We start from the raw sequence: 21,629 nt of genomic DNA, 5'->3' as shown, positions 1-21,629 counted from the left end.
TTTTCATGGTTGCCAAATATGGCTCTGGGAGCATTTGGATATAATGTTTTTCTTGTGATGAAAGAATATTCCACATAATACTTATTTTACATGACTTGTGTAACTCTTTTTTGCGAAATTCATATTCAAGGATGTTGAATTTGACATGAAATTCGATGAAAATGCCATCAACCACCATCCACCATCTCCTTAATATTTTCACTTATAATTAAAAAAGAAACACAATATAGCCCTGCCTAAATCTCTCTCTCTCTCTCTCTCTCTCTCTCTCTCTCTCTCTCTCTCTCTCTCTCCACTTTTGGGGCAAGAGAAAAAAGAAAATGATTAAAATCAGGGAAAATAATAATTAATTTATAAGTATACAAAAAAATATGTTTACAGTTGGCACTCTTATATTTTATATTCTCCATGGCATCTTTTTTATAAAACATTAGAGAATATTAAGTATTAGGAAATAAGTCTATCACCACTTCCCATTTTTTTGTCCGGAAAACACTTAGGGGCCGTTTGGATACGCGGATTTTAGAATCCAAGTTTTTAATTTGAAAACAGTGTAAAAGAGGGTTCATGATCAAGCTGTTACATGCTGTCCTGGCAGCATTTCTCAGATTTAAGTAAGAAAACCAGGTTTTAGAAATCTCATGATGGGGGAGAGGTTTCTAAAACCTGGTTTTCTTACCTAAAATCCGAGAAACGCTACCATGACAGCATGCAGCAGCTTGATCATGAACTATCTTTTACACTGTTTTCAAACTAAAAACCTGGATTCTAAAATCCGCGTATCCAAGCCGTTTGGATGTGCAGATTTTAGAATTCAGGATTTCTTCAAAATTGTAGCTTAGAGACAAGAAAAGAAGCGGACCAGCTGTCGTCCTTGACTCATGTTTCACTTCTCGCCCTTCTTCCTGTCAGCAAGAGAGTAGCAGATCCTCCCATATTTTCAGGTTTTAGAAATCTCAGGATGCAGGACAGATTTTTAAAACCTGAATTTCTCACTTAAAATCCAAGAAACGCTGCAAGGACACCATGCATCAGCTTGATCATGAACCCTCTTTTGTAATGTTTTCAAACTAAAAACCTAGATTCTAAAATCCGCATATCCAAACGGCCCCTTAATTTCTCTCCTTATTACTATAAATGGGTACTTCCTTTTGATTGTTTCTAACAAAGGCATTTATAAGTGGTTCAAGTAATCTAGGCCAAGAGATGGATAGATTTAACCAGAATTTTTTTTATCGTAGTAGTTGTGGAATTTTCCATCATATGAAATTCTCTACAAATACAGAAGTAAAAAGTCACAATTAATTCCCCTCAATGCTTGTGCATATGAAAATAGTGAAGGCTTGACTTGGACCTAAGATCATCTATACTTAACCAGGCTTGGATATATGATAATGATGAGCAAAACTGAAACTATTTCTAACAATTCTAACCCTAATCATAAGGCCAATACATCGCCTTCAACTGGGTGAATGCCAACTTTTGATAAATGAGATGCTTGTATCTATCTATAATATTGTAAAGTATATGTAATTTGAACAACATTTTCTAAGAAGATTCCTCTTATATCTTATATCGCAAGATTTTTCTACTAAGTAATAGTAATGAGAGATTATAAATTACCAACGTAGGAACAATCTCAGAGTTCCTTCTGAGCATAGGATATGAAGCATTAATTATGAGAGCTCCAACTGTAAAAGACAAAAATAAATAAATTAAGTTTAAAAATAGAAACTCCTCGATCTATTTACCCTTTTTAATGAATGGTGAAATTTTCGCCCCTCATAACCTATTCAACCCTGTATTTGTTGCCTTTTTCACTCTACAACTTGCCCAGTGGTGTCATCTCTTCCTCACCACTCTCCCTCCTTATTTGCCTCGTCTCTCTCAAATTATTTTATGCTTACAATAAGGGCACGTTTGGCAACCATGACAAATATTCCCTGGAATATTAGTAGGTCCAATTGAGTAATGGGCAAATAGGGAGAGACTTTGAGAGAGCAGCAGTGGGGGAAGCCCGAAAAGCCCGAAAAAAATAGGGAAAGTGCCCAATTTGAAGTATGATATTTCTTTTCCAAGGATTTTTCATGCTCTCTCTATGCTCTATCAACTTGTGCCCTTTCAAGTCTATCCCTATGGCCCTACTAATACTCCATGTATAATTTTTCATGGTTGCGAATCATGCCCTGGATTTGAAACAGCAGAAGAAGAAAAAGTAAATCGAAACACCACATTATGAGTAGCTATCAAAATATTGATACTTGGGATAAAAAAAAGGGAAGTGATATATCCGACCCTTTTGATTACTTGGGACGCCCAAGAGCAGTCTATCAATGACTCCAGAGGGACTGATGTACTTCACATCAGAAGGATTCAATGGGGTTGATTGCCACGTACACGGTTGCTGGGTGATATATCCGCCCCTTTTGATTACTTGGGACGCCCAAGAGCAGCCTATCAATGACTGCAGAGGGGCTGATGTACTTCACATCAGAAGGATTCATTGGGGTTAATTGCCACGTACACTGTTGCTGGGTGTCCCAAGTCATCAAAAGGGGCGGATATATCGCTTCCCTAAACAAATTCTATCTTAAATATGAGGGATGCTAAACTCATGTGCGCCCTTGAAAAAAAAAACCAGACGACAGGGGGGCATCCCCATTGGTTGAGCATCCCCATCATGCATATATAAAATGTCAAAGTCAAAGAACATTAAATGGGGGCACCCTTGGGTTTAGCATTCTTCCTTAAATATTGATACTTGGGATAATAATCTTCACATCATTAACTTAATCAAAAAACATAATCCTCACATATTCCTCTCAAAATAAATGAAAAAACAATTATTCAAATAGAAGAAAAAAGACTGAGGACATTCAGAAGAGCTTGCGATCGAAACCGATAAAACTAGGACCAACATTAGAAACCTTGTGCAATTTATTAACAAACGGCTCCCCGATACTGGTTGAGTGCACCGGAAAGTAAGACAATAGAGGTGGCAAAGCCTCTAGCAGGAGCTCATCCGCCCTCTTTGCGACATTCTTCCTCAGTTCCTCCATCGAAGCCATAAATTGTTCGAGCTCACTTAACTCTAGTTCCTCAATCGGCGCTTCCCACCACAATTGGTGGTCTTCTCTATCCTTAGCCATTTGTTGGAGTCTATTCTTCTTCTTTTTTTCGCCATCCAATTGGTTTACTATCTTCCCATATTGGCGGTACAACTCTTGCATCGTGACCCCACGGTCGACTATGTCCGATGGGCCCGTGAGTTTTGTTAGAGAGTTATTTGGAGCGAGATATTGGTCGAGGACGGAGTCTACAGAGGGGTGGCCGAAGGAGAAGGCCTTTCCGGCGGGGGAGAAGACGATAATTGTGATCTTTGCACCACAAAGTATGCAAAGTTCGCTCGCCTTCTTGAAGAGCCCCACACGGCGCTTCGAGAAGCACACTTGCCGGGCATCATAGTTCTCTATCTTCTTTATTTCAATCTTTTGACGCCCCCTGCTTGGTTTTCTCACCATTGCAGAAGAAGAAGAAGAAGAAGAAGAGAATTGGGCTGCACTTAGAATGAGAAGAAAGTGAAGAGCTGTATGTATATATAAGGGGGGATGGTTGACAAATCTTTACTAAGATTTGCCTAGGTTCTCCTTCTTAGATCTTACAAAGCTTGCCTAGAGCTGTCTAAATCCCTCTTTTTAAGTCTAAATCTCTATAATTATATAGAGTTACCAATTTAGGAAGATTGAAATCGTCCAAGTAAAATCTCAATTTCTGCCAAAATTCAATTGAATGATAGTATCCGTCTGATCTATGGTTGCAAATAGATGATCAAAACGAAAATAGCTAATGGGTGAAATCAATGGTTAGGATCATCAAATGGGCTACATTTTTTTATGTGGGGTCTGAGTGAATGAGTTGGTTGGACGGTTATGATCATCTGATCGTTTAGACCTATGGTAGGACCTACCAGATGATTTGGATAGACCACCTTTATTTGTATGAAATTACCTTAAAATATGATCTTACAAAGCTTGATTATAGCTGTCTAAATCTTTATTTTTAAGTCTAAATCTCTATTTAGATAGAGGAGTTACCGATTTAGGAAGATTGAAATCCCACAAGTAATAAAAGGAGTTTGTACTCAACTATCTCAATTTCTGCCATACTTTCAATTGAACGATCGTGTCCGTCCGATCTGTCATTCAAATCGATGATTAAAACAAAAACCAATCAATGGTTAGGATCATCATTCAGCTACAATTTTTGTTTGTGGGATCTGAGTGAATGAGGTGATTGGACGGTTATGATTTGATCACCGAGATTTTTTTTGGATCATGTAGATCTATGGTCGGACCCAGCAGATGATTTGGATTAACGACCTTAATTAGTATGAAATTAGCTTAAAATATCCTTGCTTTGCCAGCTTAGCATGTTTAAACGTTGCATCTGTATATTTTCTTTCTCTATTAAATGATTTGTTTTTCTTTCAAGGAGTTAATCATTTTTTTTCCTTTTTCAGAACCTTCCTTTTCTCATGGAATTTAAATTTCGAGTTTTTAAATTGGGTCCTACCTTGTTTAAGGATCCAAAACCGTTCATTTGCATAATTGGGTCCCAACAATCATCTCCAAAGGATGATCCTGACCGTATGATCTGTTAAAGGATGGGACATTATAGTAACTATAGATTGAAGGCTTCGTATCATCCTTTGGAGAGGAATAGTGCTGATATCATTTTCCTACTGAAGTAATTGACCAGCTGATATTTGAACACCCTTGTTTGGATAATCACACCCTTCTTTTTATCATAAACTTCTCTGACATGATGTTACCATTCCAAACACAAGAAGGAAATTTCAAAGGGTGCAATTATCAACACAAAGGGGTGTAAATATCAGATCTCTTCTTGAATAACTGAAGTAACTTTTCTAGTTTAGCCAGGCCTGAATGCATGTTATCTTTAGCCTCAAGATCATTTCATTTATCAAGAAAGGAAACATGGTTTTCCCTGAACTCTCCCAAAAATGCATCAAAACTAACAAACATTTGAGAGACAAACAATATATCAGAACTGAAACAGAAGAGACAATAAGTGGTATATCATGAAATACAAGCAAAGATAAAGGCAGATAAAAAGAGAAACAAATCCCACCTTACAGACAAGAACACCAAAAAGATCATTGTTTGAGAATAAAAACAGTCAAATGGCATCTGATTTACTTACCCAATCGTGATATCTATATCGTGATGTTGTCTCTCTCTATGCAACTGAAGGCAAGTCCTTCATCCATGTATCCAAAGGCTTTCCTATCGAGTAAACAACGAAACCAATCTTCCTTAACTTCTCTGCATCGACAATGTTGCGCCCATCGAACACGAACGCCGGCTTCTGCATATTATCGTAAATTTTCTGATAATCGAGAGCTTTAAACTCGTCCCATTCAGTCAAAATACAAATTCCATGAGCACCCTTTGTAGCTTCATACGCATCCCATACAACTCTCACTTGCTTCACGGAGGAAGGACTCATGGGTTGGAGGTGAATTGGGTGATCCCAATCAAACTTGTTCATGGACAGATCCCTTTGAATCTGATCTTCAGTTACCTGTGGATCATAGATGCTGATATTGGCCTTGTCTTCTAATAACCCCTTGCACACATCAATCGCAGGTGTCTCTCTCGTGTCCCCCGTATCTTTCTTGAATGCAAATCCGAGAACCGCAACTTTCTTACCAGAGACAGTGTTGAACATTGAAGAAACCACTCGATTCACAAACCGGGTCTTCTGATAGTCATTGATTTTAATGACTTGTTTCCAGTAATGTGCAACCTCTGGAAGCCCATTGCACTCGCAGATATAAACAAGGTTGAGGATGTCCTTTTGGAAGCAAGATCCACCAAACCCTACACTTGCATTGAGGAACTTAGGCCCAATTCTTGAGTCCTTCCCAACGGTGTAGGCCACCTCTGTCACATCAGCTCCTGTTGCCTCGCATAGTGCCGACATCGCATTAATAGATGATATCCTCTGAGCTAAGATGGCATTGGCAGCAAGCTTTGAGAGCTCAGCAGACCATAGATTGGTGGATAAGATCCGATCGTCTGGCACCCAATGAGCATAGACATCCTTCAAGGCTTTAATGGCTTTCTGACCTTCAGGTGTCTCCCTACCTCCTATAAGAACACGATCGGGTTTGAAAAGATCTTGAATTGCAGTCCCTTCAGCGAGGAATTCAGGGTTCGAGAGGATTTGAAAGTTTATGCCCTTGCTATTGTGGGTAAGGATCTTTTCGATTGCCTCAGCTGTTCTCACGGGCACGGTAGATTTTTCAACCACAATCTTGTCAGATTTGGACACATCAGCAATCATTCGAGCAGCACTCTCCCAATAAGTCAAATCAGCAGCTTTACCAGCTCCAATACCTCGAGTTTTAGTTGGTGTGTTAACAGAAACAAAGATTATGTCAGCTTCAGATATGTGCTTTTCTATGTCGGTGCTGAAGAAGAGATTCCTCCCTCTGCATTCCTTCACCACACCGTCAAGACCTGGCTCATAGATGGGAAGTTGGTCACTGTTCCAGGCTGCAATCCGAGCTACAGAGATATCAACAACAACCACTTCAATGGATGGGCATTTGAGGGCAATCACAGCCATTGTTGGGCCCCCAACATATCCCGCACCAAGGCAGCAGATCTTCACCATCTTTTTCTTTTTAAGTGTACCTAAAAGCAAAAAAAAACAGCACAATTGAGAACAGCATATAGTAGCACATTTGAAAGTATGTGCGAATTTGTAATGTTCCAAAGACATCCATTGAGACAATCAAGTATTGAAACTTAGGCACTGAGAATTTTCTTGTCTACTTAATTATATTTGATGGGTTATTGTTTACAAGAATCGTCAAAAGCGAAATGTAACCAACATTAAGCTGTTTGAATGGAGAATTTCCAAAATCATCAGGATCAATTCAATTTCAAGAGAATAATAAAACTGAAAAGTGTACATTTTTCCATGAGAATGAAATCAGGTGAATAAAAGGCTACGATCTTCCTTCCGAGCCTCTTTCTCTCAATAGCCTCAAGTGTGGATGAGGTTGTGAAATAAAACAAAGGATGTAGACATGAAAGGTAGGATGGGGACCATAACCATATTTATAGCCTTCACTCTATCTCTAACCCATCACAGAAATATAGTGTTAGGTAGGACCTACTGATGCCGGTGAAGTTGAGGAAGCAATACTCGGAGAGGTTTGTTATGCCTAAGTGATAAAGCAAGTGTGTAGGAGAAGAATTCTACATAGTCGAGTCAGCCCTCTAAAGGCCTTTGAAATGGTATTGCTGTGATTGTGATTGCTAGCCTGAAACTCAGAGACTGATAAAATGAAGGCCCTGTTCGTTTCAGATTGTGGCAACCGATTGTTTGGCTCCAAACCGATTATTGGAGTCAAAATTAATGTAATTTTGAGTCCGATAAACGATTTCAGGGCTAACAATCGGTTGCACAATCTGAAACGAACAGGGCCAGAGGTAGCAGTTTTTGAATTAAACTCAAAGCACTACTGGAGCTTGGATGTAGCAAAATATTAAAATTTGGACTCAACTAAGCAGTGGTCGTAATACCCTGTAGCACTAGCAGAACCTACTGGTTATATTGGCACAAGATTGCTTTTGTAACACGATTCAAGGCCCATACAAAATTTGTTGGGCTTTTGCTTCAACAAACACTTAAGGCTGCTCCCTGTTATAGATAATGTATTCCAAAAACAAAACAAAAAACTCGTTTGGCTTTTGTGACTGTGTATCACAAGGACAGAATGTTACTACCACTTGTCAATTAAAATCCCCTTACCAAGCTGGATATCAAGTGCAAATCCGAGAGAAGATGGAAACAATAAAATCCCCAAAAAAAAAAAAATAATAAGACCTCACTAATGAACTGTCATAACCTGGAGCTTCATAGTGGTACACATTGCCAATGTCAGAAAATGAATCCAATAGCGTAAAAAAAAGGAAGTTTGCTAGTGAGAATTAACTCAAGCATTAAACCAAACACATGGCAGGTGAAAATAACAGATGCTTTAACTAAGATTGAGATGGTATTATAATGGGCTTATAATGGAGCTTCTGCCAAAACGTGTGCAGGCTCAGTCCAACAGAAAAAAGTAAACTTCAAACTCCATTTGTTCTAGGCTCCCACATTTGCATTATTGCTCGTATTGTATGCGCTGAAATTCTAAACAAATTTGACTAAAAAGAAGGCCAATCCCACTAATAGAAGCACATGAACAGAACTCGTTTTTTTCAAAAGAGATACCAATCAATCTCATAACAACCGACCTATGCTATGAAGCTTGGAAGAGGTTTCAGTTCCTTCTTTTTGTGAGTGGAACTTTACCACGATCTGTTCAAGGTTTATACAATGCTATTTCTCAAGGAAGAGATGAGGATTGAGTTCTCATTTAAGACATAGTTTAAAATTTCGGCCGAAATCCGAAATTTTGGATTTCGATCAGGACCAAAATTTAAAACCGAAACTGAAGAAAGAAGATAAAGGCATTGAAGAGTCAACGAGAGTGGCGTTCCAGAGCTTGATCGTGACTCCAGTGAGCTCCTGAGGACCCAAGCCCTTCTCGTACTCCTTCTTTTGGGGCCCAAGCCCTTCAAGACTCTCCACCCCAGGATTGGTTAATGACCTCTAGAATGGAGGTCCAGGGGTTGGGTAGGCGGAAGGATTGGAGCTGCTTTAATCGTGGGTATTTCAATTTTAGATGGTGAGGAAGATGTCGTTGGTGTCAATATATAAATCAGAAAGTACAACCCAAAATGGCTGCGACACCAACTTTGAATCAGTCATCATCTCCGACCAAGGAGGCAGAAGTAGCTTGGCCTGACTCAGGCGAAATCTCAACAACAAAGGAAGGAGTTTTTAAGCGCCTGCTTGATAGGGAGGATTAAGATAGATGAATGGAATCTAGAGGAACTCTGGATCTGGGCTAGTAACTACTGGGACATCCCGTCCCTTATAGACCCTGTATTCTTGCAAAAAATGAAGTCTTTTTCATGTGAGGATCTAGCTTCAAAAGTCCTGAATATGGGAAAAAAGGCATGTGGCGTTTATCTTCTATCCCTTGAAATGTGGGATTCAGAATACCAGCAGGGGGCGGAAGAACTTTGGGTAAATTTCTAAGAAATTCCCCTACATGTACGGGTGACCTCGACTGTTGAAGTGTTGGGTAGAATTTTTGGATCGGTGCTAGAAATAAGAATGGGAGGAAGCCATGGTCAATGTATGACTTATGCATCGGCAAAAATTTATACAGCGAAATGGAAACTGTCACAGTCATGTGTTCGTCTCCAAGTTCAAAATACCTGCTTCATTATGGGAATGGAAATCCAACATTCTCAATCATCGGAATGGAATCCAATATTTCCCTCGTCGTAGCGGAACGAAAAGCTTATGTAGTAAAAATCTAACGTGAGAAACTAAACTCTGACTCGATGAGGACTCCATTCCTAGTCAACTTGAAGCTCATTCAACTTAAAGCTTATGATATAATACAAATCTAAGCTTCCAAGTACTCAACTTTTCAAGTATTGACTCAAGACGAATCTATGGAAGGAAAGATCCTAAAAAATTAGGATCATGTTTTAGTCGACTAGGGTGAAGAATAAGCTGTGAGCAAAAGATATAGGCTATGCAGGCTGTAGGGATCTGAATTTAATGAAAAGAGTAGATTGTTGTAGTGGAGAATAGGGATGAAAGGATGGGTGAAAATTAGGATTTTGGATCCTAAAATATATGATTATATAGGGAAAATATTTGTACTAGGTTTAGAGTATGTTTGAATGAGTGCGGACATTTTTATTTTTATTTTTACATGTAGAGACATATGATGAAAAAGTGCAGACGTAGGGCAAGAAGATATAGACATATACCAGAAAGTTGTAGGCAAATGTTTTGGAAAGATTAAGGGATGCAGGATTTAGGGTGAGATGGGATGGATAAAACAAGAAGAAAGATTAAAGTTTTGAGGTTTTAGGCAAGGGTAGCAATATTTTCAGTTCCCATACAAATTATTTTTGTGAAATAAAACAAGAAAAGAAGAGAGAAAATAGGAGAAATATAGATTGCAAGCAATGAAGAAAAAAGATACTAGCTCAAGGCATCCCACCAAGAATTTTCCTTGACATCTCACCAAAGAAGAAGAGGAAGATTACGCTAGAATAACACTAGCAATCCTAAGGCCTCATACCAAGGGGAACTCTAGGCATAGTACCAAGAGGATCAAGGCACCTTGAAGGACATCACATCCACACGAGAGAAAAAAATTCAAATCTCTATTCATTCCATCATAGCATCATAAAAGAAAAGTGCTTTGAGGCTACATATATAAGAAAAGAAAGAGAACAAGAAAGTTCTAGAATCCTAAACAAAACACTAACACTTTTGGACTAAAATACACTAATAACTTAAAGACTCTCTCCCAATGTATACACTATTTAAAATATTCATTACTCAAAGAACTTAAGTGATTTTGACGGAAAAAGACTCTACTACCCCTTATGGCTTAAAAGGTCTTACAAATATTGTAAAAACTAAATAAAACTCTTTTAACATTAACGATGAGCTACATCATCTTAACTCTTTGATTTTTCATGGCATCTTGGTCTGTCCCCTATCAGGTACTCAATTGATCTCTTTTAGATTTTTTTTGTCCAGTTTTGTGAGTCTTATGAAGAAGACTGATATCTTTTCAGGTTTTCTCATGAAAAAAAAAATCTGCCAGTATGAATACAGTTGAATTGACTAGCCGAATTTTATGAGTTTTCCATCAAATATCTGAAGAGTCACTCATTCTAAAGCAACGATTACAAAGTTATCAGCATAAAGCAGAGAGCCACTTTTTTAGACATAATACAGACCAAAACAATAAGTATCCAAGAAGAAGACGGCAGAATCTAGCAAGATATGGATAGATAAAAGATCTGGATCAGTGGTAGAAGAATTACAATAGAGACATGAAAATGAGAGGAAGAAATTGATATTGAGAAAAACGCTCACAAGACCAAGCAAGCCTTAATTTCTTTATAAGGGATCTAAACAGTTCAATTAATCAAGACATATCAATAAGGCAAAAAGATACAAAACTGTCGCTGAATCTGCCGATACCACGAATATCAAACTATCAAGGAAGAGGATCACGCAAGCAAAAGGTCGGACTACATAAATATTAAAGATTTACTAAAGAAGAATCCTACTATCGAATTCGAGTATTCAATGAACCATTAAAAGAACACAAAATTGAATTAAATAACATAAAAAAAGAAAAATCAAATGATTCAAGTGGAGTAAGGGGGGTCAAGAAAAAGTAGCAAGGAAAATCTGAAATGAACACAACACAACAATCTTTTTAACTATGGGGGAGAAGAATCTAAAAATCAGAGCTGATACAGAGAAGTTATTTATTTATTTATATTATATTTTTATAGTAGGTTGTAACAGAGAATCTGCCTAAAATGCCAACACATTCTTTATAAAAGGACATGATAGGATTAGAGCGATCATACTACACATGAACAAAAGCAGTTCATATAAATAAGAATCAGAGAACTAGGACAAGTTGAGAATGAAAATAAAATGGAACATTGCAGGTGCATTTGAATGTACAACCAATTTGCAGTTTATTTGTAAACCTGACATCTACAAATGGCCCATATGGCAATTCGGATTTATATCCAAACGCCCCTCCCCTAATAGATATGAAATAAATCAGAAGCCTATCACTATCCCAGGCTTGCTAAAGCCAAGCATCCAACAAACAGTTCCTTCGTTTGGAAATGAAGCGTGTGAAGTCCTCTAGATAAATCTGTGAATCTGGGTTGTCACCAAACCCTCCCAAAACCAGCTAAATGCTTTCAATCGATGATATTATTAGACACAGACATCAGTTAGCAGAATGAAAGTATCAAACCCAATGGATCATCGAAGTAATGGTCAATCCAAAACAAAAAAGCGAGAACTGCAAAGGATTTAGGATCCCATCAATACATGAACAGATGCAATTCAGATCATAAGAAGTCAACACAAATTGTATACAATCTATGGAAAATAAGTCCCAATTGAATTTGGACTACACAAATATGTGCATCTAGTTTTGCACCAAATCCGCCCAAAACCAGCTAAATGCTATGAGTTAATGCTATTAGTAGACGACATCAGTTAGTAGAATGAAAGTATCAAACCCAAGGGATCATGGGTCGCAATTCAGATCCTACGAAATCAACACAAATTGGTTCCAATCCACGGAAAAAAGTCCCAATTGAATTTTGAATACAAATCTGTGCATCAAGGTTGTTTGCAACAAATCCTCCCAAAACCAGCTAAATGCTATGAGTTGATGATATTAGTAGACGACATCAGTTAGTAGAATGAAAGCATCAAACCCAAGGGATCATGGGTCACAATTCAGATCATAAGAAGTCAACACAAATCGGATCCAATCTACGGGAAAAAAAGTCCAAATGATTTTTGACTAGACAAATCTGTGCATCTAGGTTTCACCAAATCCTCCCAAAACCCGCTCAATGCTTTGACTCAGACATCAGTTAGTAGAATGAAAGTAACGGTCTATCTAGAAAAAAAAAAAAAAAAAGAAGCAAGGACTGCAAAACATTTAGGGGCCGTTTGGATACGCGGATTTTAGAATCAAGGATTTTAGTTTGAAAACAGTGTAAAAGAGGGTTCATGATCAGGCTGCTGCCGCTGTCCTCGCAGCGTTTCTTGGATTTTAAGTGAGAAAATCAGGTTTTAAAAATCTCTCCTGCATCCTAAGATTTCTAAAACCTGGAAATATGGGAGGATCTGCTACTCTCTTGCTGACGGAAAGAAGGGCGAGAAGTCAAAAACGACGCCTGATCCGCTTCTTCTCTTGTCTCTTAGCTACAATTTTGAAGAAATCCCGGATTCTAAAATTGGCGTATCCAACCGGCCCCTAGATACACGGATTTTAGAATCCAGGTTTTTAGTTTGAAAACAGTCATGATCAAGCAACTGTATGCTGTCATGACAGCGTTTCTTGGATTTTAAGTGAGAAATTCAGGTTTTAAAAACCTCTGAAATATGAGAGGATCTGCTACTCTCTTGCTGTCGGAAAGAAGGGCGGGAAGTAAAAAACGACGGCCGGTCCTCTTCTTCTCTTGTCTGTTAGCTACAATTTTGAAGAAATCCCAGATTCTAAAATCCGCATATCCAAACGGCCCCTTAGGCAAACAGATCCCATCAATACACGAACAAATGCAATTCAGATCATAATAAAATAAGTCCCAATTTATCTTTGACTAGGCAAATATGTGCATCTGGGTTTTCACCAAATCCTCTCAAACCAGCTCAATGATGATATTTCAGTTAGTAGAATGACTATATCAAATCCAAGGGATCTTTGAAGTAATGGTCAATCCAATTCAAAACCAAAAAGCAAGAACGGCAAAAGATTTAGGCAAACAGATCCCATCAATACAAGAACATTCACAATTCAGATCATAAGAAGTGAACACAAACTAGATCCAGTCTACAAAAAAAAAAAAAAAGACCCAATTTCTTGAAAAATCAACTCTGAGAGCATAAAAACAAACAGTAAACCAGATCAAAAGAAACCAATTCTATTCTTTAAATTAACCAAACCCACAAAAACAAACAGATCGGGATCCCATTAGCAGAATTAATTCAGAGATTTATCAGAAATTGAGATCAGCATTACCTTGTGGAGTACACCCTTCTCCTCTTCTACAAAGAGATAAGAAAAAAAATGAGAAAAATTGGTGGGGATCTAGATCTTGAAAGATGAAGAGAACCCAACAAATTTTTTTGGCAGAGAGACTAAGAGGAGCTCAACCTCGTTGAATACTCAAACACAAATAAAGTGGTAAACACGCTCTCTCAGACACATACACGCCCGTGTCAGGAATTTTCATGACTGGGCTCCTCAATGCAAGTATTCCACATTTAACATTTAGTGACTATTCTTTAGGGGATGATAAATTCGCACCCCCCCCCTTTAGGATAATTCGCACCCCTTTAACTTAAAGTATGTCTCAGACTTTAAAGCTTTTTAACATTTAAGGGGTGGGAATCATCCTACAGGGGGTGCGAATTTATCATTACCCATTCTTTTATTATTGAAAAAAATATGGGATTTGCTAGCGTCCATCTCAGAAGGCATTTCGCGCTGGCCAGTTGCATGTGGGAGCAGCCACACCAGCTCACTTTTCAGCAGATTTTGTCTTCATTCATGATGTGGCTTCTCTCACGTGCAACTGGCCATCTGCGAAATGCCTTCTGCAATGGACGCCAGCAGATCCCTTATTTCTTCAATTAAATAAGAGTAATAATAAGTGTTTGGTCACAGCAGTTCTCTAGAGTAAGGAAAAAGTACGGGTGACATTACCAAAAAAAAAAAGATGAGAGGGAGAGAGAGGAGAGGGAAAGAGAAAGAAAAGACAAACCGTTTGGGGAGCAAACCCGTGACTTATGCCGAAGAGCCAACACCCGGAGACTTGTGATCAAATCCCACCCAGGATTACCTGATGCGCCTGGTTTATGGGCGATTGCACACATCCTTACGGAATAGTCCTACTTCCAAAGGGGGTGGGGACACCCTATGTTACAAAAAAAAAAAAGACAAACCTTTTCCACCATTCAATGTACTATTGGCAACCAAACATTGAATCGACATTCATTGGCATTTGATATTCCAATGAATGTCGAGCGTTTGGGCAGCCAAACATATTCTTAGCCCTGTTTGGTTGCTTGGGGGTGGCTTGGAGAGTAGTGGAATAAGAAGTCAAAAGGAAGTAGAGGGGGATGGAAAATGTCTAGAATTTCCACTCGGAGAATAGTAGAAGAGTTGTATAGTAGTATTAGGTTGAGCGAAAATCCTCTCGGAAAGTAGTGGAAAAAGTAGGGGTGTTATTACCAATATAGAGTTTGGTAGAGAGATTGGGAAGAGATAGAAAGAGAATAAGAGAAGACCTTTTCCACTCTCTTCTACCCAAAAGACGCCATTTTGGTAAATTTTGGTTGGAAAATGAGTGGAGGGAATAGTAATGCCACATGAGCGCCACGTAGTTAAAAAAGCGATGATGTCTCAAACATGTCTGGAGTCAATTGGAGTTTCAATGCAATATTGGCAACCAAACATGGAATCGGCATTCATTGCATTTGAAGTTCCAATGAATGCCGAGCGTTTGAGCAGCCAAATAGGGTAACCGATTCCGGGACAAGTGTGGAACCAAACAAATAGTCTCTTAACACAATAGCAATCTTTCCCTTGATTTTTGGCTTTTTTCTCCATGAAAATGGCAAAAGTACCCCTCTCAAGTCATGTGGCATGTGGGAATTTGTTACATTCCACTCTCGGTTCAATCTCCGTCTCCATAGCAGCACTCATAAAATAACACCAAGACGAATGCTAGACTCACACAAGCCCTTGTAAAAAAATAAGGCCAAAGGGCATCCCATTGTTCAAATTCATGGCACAAAAATTAAGGACATAACTGTCTTTAATGGAATTTGACCCATAGGCACCTTTTGCCCTTTTTCTCCAAGGGCACCTATGAATCTAGCATTCCTCTAACATCAAAGTTGTTTTTAGTTTTACAAAATCTCGGCAAACGTCGGGATTTGTTTGTCTTTGGACGTCATTCCTCATTTGATTGCCAGTATTTAACTCCCTGGAGACTCTTTGGGATGTCTCCTCTGTAATTATTGCATATATGTTGAGGTGACATTCTTGTCCCTTCGTTATAACATTCAAACCAAATTTCACAAGAAAAAAAAAAGGAATTTTGCTTGAAAAATCTTGAGAATGGTGCTTGTTCCTCTCTCTCTCTCTCTCTCTCTCTCTCTCTCTCTCTCTATATATATATATATATATATATATATATATATATATATAGAGAGAGAGAGAGAGAGAGAGAGGAAAAGGAGTGTGCGGTCGACCACACCAAGCTTAGGTGAGGTCTAGGGCCCCAAACTCATGTGGGCCCACTTTGTTAGGATGATCCAAAGCATTCATTTGAAAGGCCCTTACATAGATGGGGTATGTACAAAAAATCAGCTCCATAGGATCATCCTAACCCATCCAAAAGTGGAGGGAAAAATGGACAGACACCGTTTGCCACAAATATACCAATTTTTTCCCTCCACTTTTGGAGGGGTTAGGATGATCCAATGGACCTGATTTTTTGTACACACCCTATCTATGATGGGGCCTTGCAAATGAATGGTTTTGATCAGCAAAAAAAATGTGGAACTGTAGACACCCCATTTTGACCGAACCTTAATTTTCAAAATCGAATAAAATTTCGAAGTCGAGCAGGTGCCTTAAAGCCAACCTGAGTCTCGAAGCATTGATCCTTGTGTAAATTCGGGAAGGCGGAAGAGGGGCATATCATCAAAGTAAAGGAGTGCCAATATTAGTTCCCATTTGAAAAATAGAAGAATTTATGCCCTATTTCCTATCCCAAACCACCCCATTTAGGATGGAAGAGAGTGAGAAATACACTAGTAGGGGCTGTCCAGAGCAAGGAAAAGGGGTGCAAATGTATCATTTCCCTTTGGATCTGTTTCGCCCAGCCGCCCCCCTTTGTGCAAAGGACTAGTTATAAATGCATTAGGAGATGGTTGTCCCAGGGAAATGGAGGGGGTGTGTGCAAATGTCTCATTTCCTCTTTAAAAGAGAAAATGAATTAGGGTTAGAGGGAGGGAGCCGCATAAGAGGATCGATCTACAGAGAGAGGGAGAGAAAGCAGAAAAAGGGGAGGAGCCGCCATCTCCACCCATCCCATACCCGACCACCACCACCACTTCCTCGAACCGGCGACCACCACCAACACCCGCGGCCATTTTCTCCTCTTCCTCTGCCCATCATCACCACCTCCACCCTTCTTCTCCAATACCGCCGCCATCAAACCCACCTCCGGCTACCACTCCATCCCATTTCTCTGCAAACCCACACCCAAACCCCATTTTTTCCGACCACCCCCTTTCCACCTCCGGCCAACCCGAACCTAATCCGGCAACCTCCACGCATCCCAGACCCTCTTCCCTCAGCCACAACCTCCACCCTCTTCTCAAACCACCTCCTCAAACCCAAACCCATTTTTCAAACCAAACCCCTGTTGTTTAATCCCTAAACCCCTAGCAACGACCCTGTTTTCTGGCTAAATCCCCATTTATTTTAGCCGTTATCCAGAACCCATCCATCACCATCTCTTCACCTGAGATCCGGCCCATCATCTATCTCTTCCATTTTCGTCTCTGCCACACCCCGTCTCCACCATTGCCACCACCACTTCGAAACCCACATCAAATTCTCCACCGAAACCACCATTATCATTAGACCCCATCAGATCCCCCATTCTCTCCCATTTCCAGTGACATAAATCACCTTCTTTGGCCACATTTCCGCCACCCTCTGCTCATAAACCCCTCAGCCATTTAAAAGAAGAAGTTGAAGGAGGCTTGTCTCACATCTCAACACGCCCAACGTCGATCCTGTGGCTACGGTGATTCCCCAGGTATCGGAGAAAAGAGCGAAAGAGGTAATATATGTTCTCTTCTTCTATTTCTAATTCCGGTAGATTTTGCTCGTTTGGTTCTTCTTCTTCGATGGTGCTTGATTCAATGGCATGTGCTTGCTTATCTCTATTTAGAGCATGATTTTGCTTGGTTAAAAACAGAATATTCTGTTCGGTTCTAAGATCTGATCTTGCATTTTTGCGGACAAGGCTTTCTTTATGAAAATTTGATTTGTATATCCCGATCAGCTTAAGTGGTCGTCTCCTTGCAAAGCCATGAAAGGGTGATTTCATTGTCTCTTGTGTTTCGATTCTAGATTACTTTCTCAGTTTGCTTTTGGACGAAACAGACTGTGTAAACTTCTATCCTGGGGTATGTACATAGGGTTGAATTTAAATGTGCTTAAGATGTTGTCCTATGAAGTTCAAGTTTAGAGCATGCTAATTGATTTTTGAATGTAAGGCTTATTTTTGTTTCAGTGCAGCATTGGGATTCTCGGATCTTGATTAACCTTTCATCTTGCTGATTGTATCCATTTGGTTGGAAAAGCATCATCTGATTTATATGCTCATTGTTATTCTTGTCATCCGTCTGGGTTCTTTTGGCCCAACCTTATCACTTTTATTGCTTGAAGGTTCTGTTGATATGATCATGCCTTTCAAGCAAATGTCATATAATCCAAATTCCTAGAAGTCTCAGGTTTCAATGTATTATGGTTGAAAGCTTCCTTGCATTCTTTTACCTCCATCTATGTTTACACGAGGTTATACCTGTTAAATGTCTCCAAGAGCTTAACTGAATATGATTTCCACCAAGCAACCTATGTTTAAGTTGCCACATTCGCTCTTCGGCAATTGTTTTCCGTGGCTTCATATATGTGTACATCAAGCATAACTCCTTCATTGTTTTTGTTGTGATCCTTTCTTCGGGATTTCCTCCCTCTCCAGGCATATTCTTCGCACATTCTTCGGGATCCTTTTCGAGTTTCGGGATCGCCGTCGATTTCGGGAACACTTCTCTCGGGTTTAGGTGGCAATGACGGAATATTTCTTGAGCCAACCCCTTGCCCTTCTTATCATTTTTTCCCATCTTAGGGTGTTCACAGGGTTTGAGGGGTTTCCTTTCTTTCCGGGACTATTCTTTGCACGTTCCTCGGGATCATTTTCGAGTTTTGGGATTCTCACGATTTTGGGAACACTTTGTCGGGCTTAGGGCGATGAAGGCGATAGCCCAAGCCCATCTTTAGGGGACTCGCTCAATCCAAGTAGCGCTCCCCTCTTTTGTTTAGTAGGCCTACCCAACCTTTTGGATTTTTTTAAACCATTTTTTTTTAAAAAAGAACCCTTCTCTGGGCAATGATAAGGTTACTTGGAGCCCGTCTTTATGTTTTGTGGCTCAACGCTTCGCACTTGGATCTGCACAAGTTGATGTCCCCTGTATGCATTGAAATTTTTACTAATTGGGATTATCATAATCTTTTGATATTTCTAATACTCTTCTTATCTTAAGCATTGAGTTAGGTTCTGAAGACAATAATGAATGGACTGTTCAGGTGAGATTATCTTGAAGCTTATCATATTTGTTTAATTTTATTTAGATAAATTGTTTTAGGAAAGAAGGAGATCAGATGACTACTCTATTCGATATTATCGACATGAGTACTGTCTGATTTCAAGGCGGGATTAGAAATATTATCTTGTGTATTATGATATCAGATGATTACTTTAGCATCATCTGATTTCATCCCCATATTGGGGTGGTGTTTGTGGTTGGGCATAGAAGTGTTTGATATTGTTTTTTGCTTTATTAGGCTATCCAGCGGCTGGTCTGGACTAATTTATGTTGTTTATCATTTTATGATTGCTATAGGTTGTGTATTTTTTAATTGAAAATTCTTCTTTGCTTAACACTGGATTTATTTTTATAAGAATAGAATTGAATTTGCGATTATCTGGTACCATTTTCTTCTCTCTTTGATAGACTAACACAGTCTTATAGATTTCTGTTAAATTTCTTCAGATACTAGAATCCCCTCTCATTGCGAGGGCGATGAAGGCGCTAGCCCAAGCCCATCCTTAGGGGACTTGCTCAGTCCGAGTAGCATACCCCTCCTTTGTATATAGGAGACTTGCCCAGTCTCACTCTCTTGCTAAACCTCCTCTTTGTGCATCGTTTGGTTTTGGGAGAACACCCTTCTCGGCTTGGCAGCATACCCCTACCCTTATGGGTATTGGGTTGCACATTTGTTGCACCCTAGGGCTAGGTAGCTGTCCGGCCCGGCTGGGTGTTTTACCTTTGTCAAATACGCACAGGGTCTCTTATTCCTTTTTTTACGTCATTTGTGTCTCGGAGACAAGCCTTGTCTCGTGTAGAGAGTTTCCCCTTTAGGAGGCTTACCTAGCCTCATGTTAGAGTGGCCTCCTCTTTTAGAGTGAGTCTTTGACTCGGTAGTGTTATTAGAGAGTCTCTGACTCATTTGTTCCCCTCTTTAGTGTTGTTAGTTCGGAGTTTCTCCTTTAGAGTTGTTGATTACTTCGCTTTGATTAGAGGCTAACTCAGTCTTATTAGAGCTTTGCTTGCTTGGGATCTTGGATCCTTTTCTCTCTTCTTGGGACGCTTCTTTCTTGTTGTGGTTCGTCTCTTTGAGGCGTTAGTTGCTTGTTTGGGGTTTCCCCTTTTTGCTTTAGGGCTTTGCCCTAGTTTATGGTTATGCTTGTTTGTTCTCTGTAAGAGTGAATTCATCTAAAGGTCCTGAGCATTGGAAAAGCTTTAAAATCCAAAAACATTAGAAATTTAAAACTCAAAAACATTTGAAAACTTTAAAAATATCAAAAACATTTGAAAAACATAAAAAACCTTAAAAAATCTGAAGTGTGAGGTATTCTTTTAGAAGCGTGGTTTGAGAGTTCGTTTCGAACTACGTTGGCTTGATCCTCTTCCACGAGGTACGTAGTGCAGCTTGAGATTCTTATCTCAGGTCCAGCCAAACTTTGTAAATAAATATACTTTAACCCTTCAACTTTAAAACCTTATTTTTTAACAAAAATCTTCCTCTAGAGTTAGGAGTTTGTCCTAGATAGAGAGTTTTAGAGTTAGGAGTTCGTCTTTGATTTGTTGTGTGCTTGTTTGTGTTTGTTTTAGAGTTAGGGGTTTGTCCTAGCTAGGAGTGCCTCCGTCCGGTTAGTTGGCGATTCACATCGCCGACTGATGACTAGGTCTTGGATACGTTAGCAATCCTATTGTTTTCCTTAGGGCATGCAGCCTAGTTACACGTAGGTTATAGGAACCACTTGCATAAGCTTAAGGCTAACTTGCATTTAGTTAGGGCATATAGGGTGTCCTAAAATCTACAATTCACTGGAATTTAAATAACCGTTCAAGAAGCTTTAATAACTAGTCCGGTCTTTTAGATCGAGTCTAAGATAGAGGTCTAGGTGTCTCAGGCATCCTAGCTTAGAATAGACGCGAAGAACTACGTTGCCTTGATTCTCGTGGAGGCGGGGATACGTAGGCTTCTTTGGATGAATATCAGACCATCCGAGGACTCGGGCTAAATCGTTTTAGAGTCTTAGGATTTGTGGTGTTGTTATATTGTATATTTTGTTGTGTTTTCTTACTTTCTTGTACTGATCTTATACCTTTAGTTATAGCTTGCATGTGTTTGCACATCAGAACTCAGACACCCTTTAGGAATGTCACTCATAACCTAGCTATGCTTAGGCAGCACATCTTTCATTTTATTTTATGGGTGTTTATTATCTTCATTCTCAGGAAATGCATGCTTAGATAGACGACTCCTGAGGATCGTTCCCATTTCACATGATTTTTGCCCAAAACTCTTCGAGGTTAATAATAAATGGCATAAGAGACCAAGTGTTCGCACTCGGGCGAATTGGGGGCGCTCTTCGGACCTTCTCCATTCGTCATCAGGCACGGACCTTTTGTATCTCTGGTTATCCATTGCAAACAGAGCATTTGTTTTGGTTCCATGGCGTGTCCATGGATGGCGACTCTGAGTTTATTTTAGGTATGTCTCGGTTTCGAACCTCGGT

General features: G+C 39.4%; 1 protein-coding gene and 1 pseudogene across 1 annotated transcript; both read right to left on the bottom strand.

The window, feature by feature from the left end:
* Positions 1 to 2,876: 2,876 nt before the first annotated feature.
* Positions 2,877 to 3,521, bottom strand: LOC143869975 (agamous-like MADS-box protein AGL61 pseudogene; annotated as a pseudogene).
* Positions 3,522 to 5,062: 1,541 nt separating this feature from the next.
* On the bottom strand, positions 5,063 to 13,969 carry LOC143856919 (UDP-glucose 6-dehydrogenase 4-like). The gene is made up of 2 exons (XM_077367174.1): positions 13,757 to 13,969; positions 5,063 to 6,722 (listed from the first exon to the last, which is right to left on the bottom strand). The coding sequence occupies exon 2, from the start codon at positions 6,700 to 6,702 to the stop codon at positions 5,260 to 5,262; it is 1,443 nt and encodes a 480-aa protein (XP_077223289.1). The 5' UTR covers positions 6,703 to 6,722; positions 13,757 to 13,969; the 3' UTR covers positions 5,063 to 5,259.
* Positions 13,970 to 21,629: the final 7,660 nt, after the last annotated feature.

This window comes from Tasmannia lanceolata, unplaced genomic scaffold (genome assembly GCF_043159265.1).
Source record: "Tasmannia lanceolata isolate RefF3 unplaced genomic scaffold, GAP_Taslan_0.1 ptg000003l, whole genome shotgun sequence".
NCBI classification, from domain to species: domain Eukaryota; kingdom Viridiplantae; phylum Streptophyta; class Magnoliopsida; order Canellales; family Winteraceae; genus Tasmannia; species Tasmannia lanceolata.
Note: the sequence above shows the minus strand (reverse complement) of the source record. Positions and strands in the feature narration are given on the sequence as shown.